This window comes from Gekko japonicus, unplaced genomic scaffold, assembly GCF_001447785.1.
Source record: "Gekko japonicus isolate JY-2015 unplaced genomic scaffold, Gekko_japonicus_V1.1 scaffold52, whole genome shotgun sequence".
In the NCBI taxonomy this organism is placed as follows: Eukaryota; Metazoa; Chordata; class Lepidosauria; order Squamata; family Gekkonidae; genus Gekko; species Gekko japonicus.
In genome coordinates, this window is record NW_015168653.1 from 1,214,872 (window position 1) to 1,223,201 (window position 8,330).

The 8,330-nt window shown below is 43.9% G+C and overlaps 1 protein-coding gene across 1 annotated transcript in view; it reads right to left on the bottom strand.

The window, feature by feature from the left end:
- CLYBL (citrate lyase beta like) overlaps positions 1 to 6,284 on the bottom strand; it is a 163,650-nt gene extending 157,366 nt beyond the window's left edge. Inside the window, exon 1 of the mRNA XM_015415095.1 lies at positions 6,148 to 6,284. Within this exon, the coding sequence (XP_015270581.1) occupies positions 6,148 to 6,284 (137 nt within the window). The remainder of the gene's footprint in view (positions 1 to 6,147) is intronic.
- Positions 6,285 to 8,330: the final 2,046 nt, after the last annotated feature.

The following is an 8,330-nucleotide window of genomic DNA, read 5'->3' on the forward strand; positions in this document are numbered from 1 at the left end:
TGCCCCTAAAATGCTGCTCCTGGGGGATGCAGGATTCCCAGGAATAGCTTGAGGGTTTCCCACAGGTCGGCTTGCTAAACCTCCAGGTGGGGTCTGGATATCTCTCAGAATTACAGCTGATCCCCGGGTGACACAGGGTGGCATTATACCCAAGGAGGACCCCCTTCCCCAAACTCCTGAAGCTCCAGCCCCCCAAATCTCCAGAAATTTCCCAATGTGCAGTGGGCAACTATGCTCCCTCTAAGCTGTGGAGTCTTGGGAGTAAAAATTCTATTTTCTGAGATACTAGCGTTAAAGATGTGAGCGAGCGATTTGGCAACTGCATAAATTAGTTGGCTCTGGAGCCATCCTTCCTGAGGTAAGACAAAAATGTGTGAGCCGGAGGCTAAAAAACTGGGAGCTAGCTCACACTAACTCAGCTTAGAAGGAACACTGGTTGGCAACCCTAGCCACAGGAATCAGAGAAAATTAATGGAATGGAAAGACGTCTTTTATAAAGCAACACTAACAGCCTGGAGGAACTGAGGTGCATGCTCTGGATACAGAACTACATATTAGGGTCCACCATTGTGGAGAAAAGCCAGGTATTAATATCTAGCATGATATTTGTGGGTGGTCAAACCTACTTTCACCAGCAGAAAAGTTGGTTGGATTCAAGTCAATTTAAGGTATTGTCAAGACAGCCCACAGCCCTTAACACACACACACACACACACACCTAAATGATGTCTCATGAATGTTTACCTTTCCTGTGTTTTGAAGCTACCCACTGAAAGAGAAGCCATGTTACTGAGGAGGCTTTCTACTAGAATGGGTGGCATGAAACATTTATACACACATGTGTTGCAGCTGTGGCCAATCCACTGGAAGGCGGTGGATTCACAGGGCAGGCTTTGGATGCACCAGGGGAGGACAATGTTGGAAGTTTGGAAATGTTCTTCTTTAAATTCACTGTTGGTGGAAACTGCCATAAAGTTGTAGCCAACTTATGGAAACCCCATAGGGTTTTCAAGTCAACCTGCCTCTGTATAGCAAGCAACCCTGGACTTCCTTGGTGGTCTCCCAGGGCCAACTCCACTTGGCTTCCAAGATCTGATGGGACTGGGCCATCCTGGCCATCCAGGTCAGGGCTTAATTAATCAGATACAATAATGGGTTTCTCCCCCCTGCTAATATGTGATATTTCTATCACCCAGCTTTCACTTCCAGACTTCCAGTGCCATAGGATGCCTATGCAGGAGTTACCCTAGATTAAGCCCACTGATTTAACTAACTACGGTAACTTGGCATAGGATTGCACTATAAATATGCCAGTTCGCTTTACCCTTCATAAAGTTGTACTCCAGGCATTTTTCAAAAAAGTAAAAGAATTCTATCAGTCTCCATAGTTTCCCCTTTAAAGTACCCCAGACCCTTGTAACTTTCCACATAACAAAAATTCAAACCATAAAAAGAGACCACTGAGATTCTTGAGGCTTGACATTTTCTGCCTCACTTGTTATATTAGGTAGCACAGTTTCTCCAGCTGATAATACACAAATGTAGAATCGGCCCATAGGATGGTCAGTCCAGGACTGCCGTTTCCTGCCTGAGCAGCCCCAAGGGATTCATTTCAACGTCACACAGCACACCTATGCAGGAATTATTCATAGTTTGCAAAACATGTATTTGGAAAATCAGCTTTCCCCCTTTGCAGTACCTGCTTACTTGGCAAACCAAGCACCTCATATGATCAATGTAATTATTTGCTTAAAATCCAAAATTAAGAGCATTTCAAGTGGTTTCGTTGGCGCAGTTGAAGGCTGGGGAGCTGCTGTTGATCTCTGTTCACAATTACTGGCTTGCTTGCGTTAGGAATGCCCCAAGGTCTTCATGGCAGGGGGCAGGAAGGCAAATGGCCAAGGCCCAAATCCTTGAAAGGAGAAGCCATGCAGTTTGCCCCCACCCCAGCAAGATAAAGACAGCCAAGGAACACTCTTTGGTAAGCTAATATTTTTTCTATCTAGTGCGTTGGGAAGATGGGTGGCGTAGGGGAAAAGCTAGAAGGAAAGTTCTATGAAAATGTGCCTGCATGCAGTATTGCAACTGTATCTCAACGATCCTGGGCAAAGTCAGCCGGGCAAAATGACACAAGCCACACATCTTTTTCTACTAGCAGTAAGAATAAAATACCACTTTTTACTTTACTGATTTTTTGTTCACCTTCACATGGGGAAAGTTCCTTGACAGTAGTATTAGCAAAAAATAAAACTGAATAACGAAAATCATCATAAGCAGTTTTATTTGTTGCTAATACTACTGTTAACATAAGGAAGGTGTTGCTACAAGAAGAGGCCAGATGGATATACCAGTTGAATTCACTACTACCTCATGGGCTAAACTCAGAACTTGATCTTAGTTGTTTTCTATAATCATACCTGTATTATGTTAGTTGTAAGTTAGAACTTTGGCATAGAATGTAAATCTCCTCACGTCTGGTATTGTTCCCACAGAGTGTCTTTTGAAAATCACACCCTGTCACTTTAAACATGGTTATAATGTCCAGCCATGGCTGCTAATATTTGACACTGAATAAAAAAGGTTTTGATGTTTATATAGGCTGTTAATATGTGAAAGTAATACTATAGATGGCATTTTATAGTTGGGTTTTTATAAACAGAAAAAAACATGCATGGATACACTAGCACTTTAAATGCTGTTTGCATAGGCAAGACTGTGGCTGGTAGCAATTAGCAGTGGAGACTTTATGTTTGGCTCCTAGAATCCAGCTAATACATTGTGAAGACCTTGGGTTCTGTTATTAGACAGTCAACATGGAATGTTTCCTTCAAGAGTTGATAAGTAGTAATGTAAGTGACAGTTTTGAGAGTAATGGTTTATTATGATTTTTAAGCTACATTTATAATTGAATGTATATCTTCTTCCTTCTAGTGATAAGAATTGTGGTCGCGACTTCCGGTTTAAGCGTTTCGCCGCTCGGACGCGTCCCGTCTCGCTCTGATGGAGACGCGCCAAGACTCAGCTGACGGGATGGGTCCGAGTTCATCCCGGACCTCCCTGGGGTCTCTGTAGGAGACCCCCAGCCTGGGGAGCTGAGGAGAGCCTCTTCCAAGGCGACGGCCAAGGAATTGAGGCTCACCTTCTTCCCCGAAAGGTACCGTCGCCGTGGAGCCAGCATGGCACCCAGAGACGACTGCCGGAGCAAGCTAAGAAGAACCAGCACACAACACCTTGGCCATGTAGGTAAGACTATGGATGGTCATGGCCCGCTATCATCACAGTCTATAATCAAGTACTCCGGGAGCCACTCAGTCTCATGCACAAACTATGCACACCTAGAACATGCATTTGGTCTGCACAGATGGTAACCACCAACAACAACTGGAAGAACTAGAGCCCTGAAGATGTAGTGCCTGGTCTTGCCACCTACAGTCTGTGCTTGCTGCGTAGGTATGGAAAGACCAATGAGCTGACCAACAAGACAGATTCACCGGATACATTAATATGACTGTCACCATCATTTTAAGCAATACTGACTATAGATCCTGCTGGCACTTTATATTATAATATTATATGGTTTTAGGAGGTTTTATGATTGTATAACTGTTATTTATGTGTTTTATTTTTATGTAAGCCGCCCTGAGCCTGCTTTGGCGGGGAGGGCGGGGTATAAATTTGAATAAATAAATAAATAAATAACTGGGGCAGGGAACTCTTGGAGCACATTTGTACCATGAGGCCACTTCTTAAGGGTTTACAGGACAGCTGAACCAGACAGACAGACAGACAGTGGCCTCCTGTCTGCAGCAACCACCGCTGGGGCTGTTGCTGGAGCCCAGAGGCCAGCGAGCAGTCTGCCCACCGACTCTTTCCACCAGTTATTTGAACGTAGGTTGTAGACCAATAATTCTCTTCCCAACACACAGGAAAGGTTTGAATGCAGCATGAGGATGGCAAGTTACCTTTCCACACCACTTTCCCAAATTTGTTTTTAGAGGGCTGCACATTTTTTTGAAATCAAGTAACTAACAGTACTCACCCTAAGCAGAGTTGCACCCTTTTTAGCTCACTGTCGTCAATACTTAAAAGGCTATGAATTTACTTAGGATGGCATTGCACATATGTATGGGACAGGATCAGTGGAAGATCCTCTGCTTTGCATTCAGAGGGTTTCGGGTTCAATTTCAGGTTGCCAGGTCCGATTGTTGCACCAGTGGGGGGATGGGGGGGTTTCTGGGAGAGGGTGGGGACATCATACAACATGCATATGTCACCTGGAAATGACACAGACATGCCGGTGACATTGGGGACAATGCTCTGGTTTTGGGGCAGAACTCTATGGTAAAATTGCCCTCAAACCATAGAGTTTTGCCAAAAAACCAGAGAGACCCCTTCAACATTACTGATGCACCTATATCACTTCCAGGTGACATCAGTGTGTCACACATGACATTGCTGTTTGGTGGAGTGGGGGAATTTCCTTCCGCCGGCCAGCTGGCTGCCAGTGGGCAGGAGCCCGCAAAAGTGGAGGATCACCTGCCCCCACCTGGGGAATGGTAACCCTAGTTCAATCCCTGGCATCTCCAGTTAAAAGAATCAGGCAGCAGGTGATGTAAAAGACCCTTGACTGTGGAGAGCCACTACTAGTCTGAATGGATAATTCCGACCTTGAGGGATCAATGGCCTGATTGAGTGTAGGGCAGCTTCATGAATGTTCATGTAAATGCCATTAAGTCGCAACTGACTTATGGTGAACCCAGCAAGGGCCTTTCAAGGCAAGTGAAAAGCAGAGATGCCGGTGACATTGGGGACAATGCTCTGGTTTTGGGGCAGAACTCTATGGTAAAATTGCCCTCAAACCATAGAGTTTTGCCAAAAAACCAGAGAGACCCCTTCAACATTACTGATGCACCTATATCACTTCCAGGTGACATCAGTGTGTCACACATGACATTGCTGTTTGGTGGAGTGGGGGAATTTCCTTCCGCCGGCCAGCTGGCTGCCAGTGGGCAGGAGCCCGCAAAAGTGGAGGATCACCTGCCCCCACCTGGGGAATGGTAACCCTAGTTCAATCCCTGGCATCTCCAGTTAAAAGAATCAGGCAGCAGGTGATGTAAAAGACCCTTGACTGTGGAGAGCCACTACTAGTCTGAATGGATAATTCCGACCTTGAGGGATCAATGGCCTGATTGAGTGTAGGGCAGCTTCATGTATGTTCATGTAAATGCCATTAAGTCGCAACTGACTTATGGTGAACCCAGCAAGGGCCTTTCAAGGCAAGTGAAAAGCAGAGATGATTTACCATGGCCATCCTTGGCAGAGCCTTCATAAGAACATAACAGAAGCCAATGTTGGATCAGGCCAATGGCCCATCTAGAGCTGAGAAGGCCCGGAAAAAACCCAGAAAAAATCAGAAAAACCCCAGTTTTTTTTCCTGAAGGCTTTTTGTTTTTTTCCAAAAAATTGGAAAAATTGAAAAAAGAAAAGAAAAAAAATTGATATCAGGAGGTCCAGCAGTGGGACCAGGACACTCAAAACTCTACTATTGACCCCCCCCCCAGCACCAAGAATACAGAGCATCACTTGCCCCGGATCACTTCCTTGGTGGTCTCCTGCTCTGCTCATGATATCTGACGAGAATGGGCAATATGATGCCACCTTCCCTCCCAATGGCACCGTAGGTAAACTGTAAGCAATGTTCACGTTACAAAGTTGATAAACTCAGAAAAACACCATTGAGAGGTAATTAGTTTCTGTTTAAACTATCATCTCAGCTGCCTTACAAAGAGTACTCTAAAAATAAGGCAGAGCATATATTTCCCATATATTATATTTCATACTTGGTCTAGAATCAAAGTGAAAACAGTCCTGTGATTTAATGTGATCTAAGACCATGGATGGTTATGGGACCAAACTGGTTGACATCCATCCCTTCAACTTTGGAGTCCCATGCAAAAAGAGTAAAACATGGCCTAGCAGATTGCCTAAAACATAGATGCACTACCAGACATTCAGGAAATTATACAAACAAGGAAGAAATTAAAAGTAATGCAAAACAGAGCAGATAAATCAGTGGCTTCTGTATTAAAAATATGTATATCTTTTAAAGCAATTAAAAAGCTTACATATACAGTTAAAGAAAGATACCTGCTCAAGACAGATAGACTGTCTTCAACAAATGTCTGCATCTCTGGCTGCTCCGTTATGCCGTATTTCCTAATTATCACCTTTAAAGGGCCATCTGGGCCCCATTCCTCACCATCAGGGGGCAATTCCATTTGCATTGTTCATGGGCTTAGTAGCCTGGTGGAAAAGTTCATTAGAAATCTGAAGAGATGCTTTATGCCTAACATAGCAAATCAAGGAGCTGATCTATCTAGGTGCCCACAGGAGAGAAGCATTTAATACATACTTGCACGCACGACAATTCACCCATCGGCTCTTGTCCCCCAAAAAACTGCTTCAAGAAGCATTTAGGTTAGTCTCAAGCGGAGGAAGTGGGAACATTTGATTCTTTTCTGTTAAAAAGAAGAACAGGCATGGACCGGCGTGTCTTTAAGTCTTAACGGAAAATAATTTAATTCTGCACTTTTGCTGTGCAGCTGTGAATGTCCCTTAATAGTTTTCGGTACAAATTGAAAAGCCACTGCAATTATTATTCTGGTGCTATAAAGAAATTACCAGTCATTAGCTGAGTCACCAAAATGACATTTTCAATTGCTATATAGTATTCAAGAATATCATGCATCCTCCAGCTGAATAAGAGTCTTTAATTCCCATTCTGTACTGGACATTCCAAGGGAAGTCTGGCCCTGAGTAGCGTATAAGATCCGTGTTTCATAAGCCGCCTTGATTTTTATGACAATAAGGTGGGATACACGTATTTCAAAGATTTATTTATTTAACCTTTATCAACTCAGTCTGAACGGAGGGAAGGCAGCGTGGGTGAGCCTGTTCTCCTCAGATCTCGGAAGCTAAGCAGGGTCCATACTTGGAAGGAAGACGGCTGAGGAAGATTCTGCAGAGGAAGGCAAAGCAGACCACCTCTGCTTCTCCCTTGCACTGAAAGCCCCTTGGCTGAGGTTGTCATAATTTGGCTGCGACTTGACGGCCCTTTATACACACAGACGCAACTCAAGCTGAAAGGAAATTCTTACCTCAAAGTCTCCCAATGCCCAGTCAACTTCATACCTGAGTCGATATTTGAACCCAAGTTCAAATTGGACATTCTAGCCATTATTTTCTAAAAACATATATTTTGCAGTACACTACCGAACGGGAAATGATAGTCTGGGAAACGTAACCCACAAAATCATAATGACAGACATGATACAGTTGCTTGATTTCTCTATTTATACAGCAACTTCGTCTTTTCAGAGCAGTGGCCAAGAGTTTAGACTAAGAGCTCAGAATATTTTGTCCGTAGTCTTGAGGATCACTTTACGTAGTAACATTAAAAACATTATGTGTGGAGTTCCAGGGTGTTTTGCTGTTTCCTGTCTGTTGACTGTATACAAACAGACATGTTCGTGGCCTGAATCCTACCTCTCCAACCAGGCATTGTTTGAAGACTTTCTCCAACCTAAAGGAACATTCCTGCAATATAAGGCTTAGACTGGAGGCAGGCTTCTTAGGCTGGAAGAACAAAGGTGGGAAATACTGCCTAGAATCTTAGGAAACTACTAAAACTTTAATGAACCCCCTTGAAGGTTAAAAGAAAGTTACACCGTGGTGTACTGTAAGCAACCTCTTACAGCAGAACAAGAAGACCCCATTCTTCGACTACATGATGAACACTGTTTCCGTGAGCAGGCTGCTGTTGTTTTACTGATTATTTATTGATACAGAAAATGTGTGGGGCTAGAACGGGAGAATCAGCAACATACAAACTATATACAAACTATCAATAAACAAGCCAGAACATTAAAAAAACCCATATTCTTCAGCTGCCTCAAGTACCTATAAAGTTTGCATAGTATGAAGTATTTTGCCCCAAGAATAGAATGTTCTGATTTCCATCTTAAAAGTATCCATTGGTCATATGCCAGTATGACCGAGAAATGAATTGGTACTGGGCAAAAGGCAAAGAATGGGACAATATGAAGCAGAAGAAGAATAGCTTTTTCTCCACCGTAAGGAGTCTCAAAGCGACTTCTCTGCCTTGAATCTCAAAGCAGCCTTCCCTTCATCTCCCCACAACAGAACCTTGTGTGGTAGGTGGGGCTGAGAGAGTTGTGAGACAGCTGTGACTGGCCCAGGGTCCCCCAGCAGGCTTCATATGGAGGAGTGGGGAATCAAACCTGGTTCTCCAGATTAGAGTCCTCCGCTCT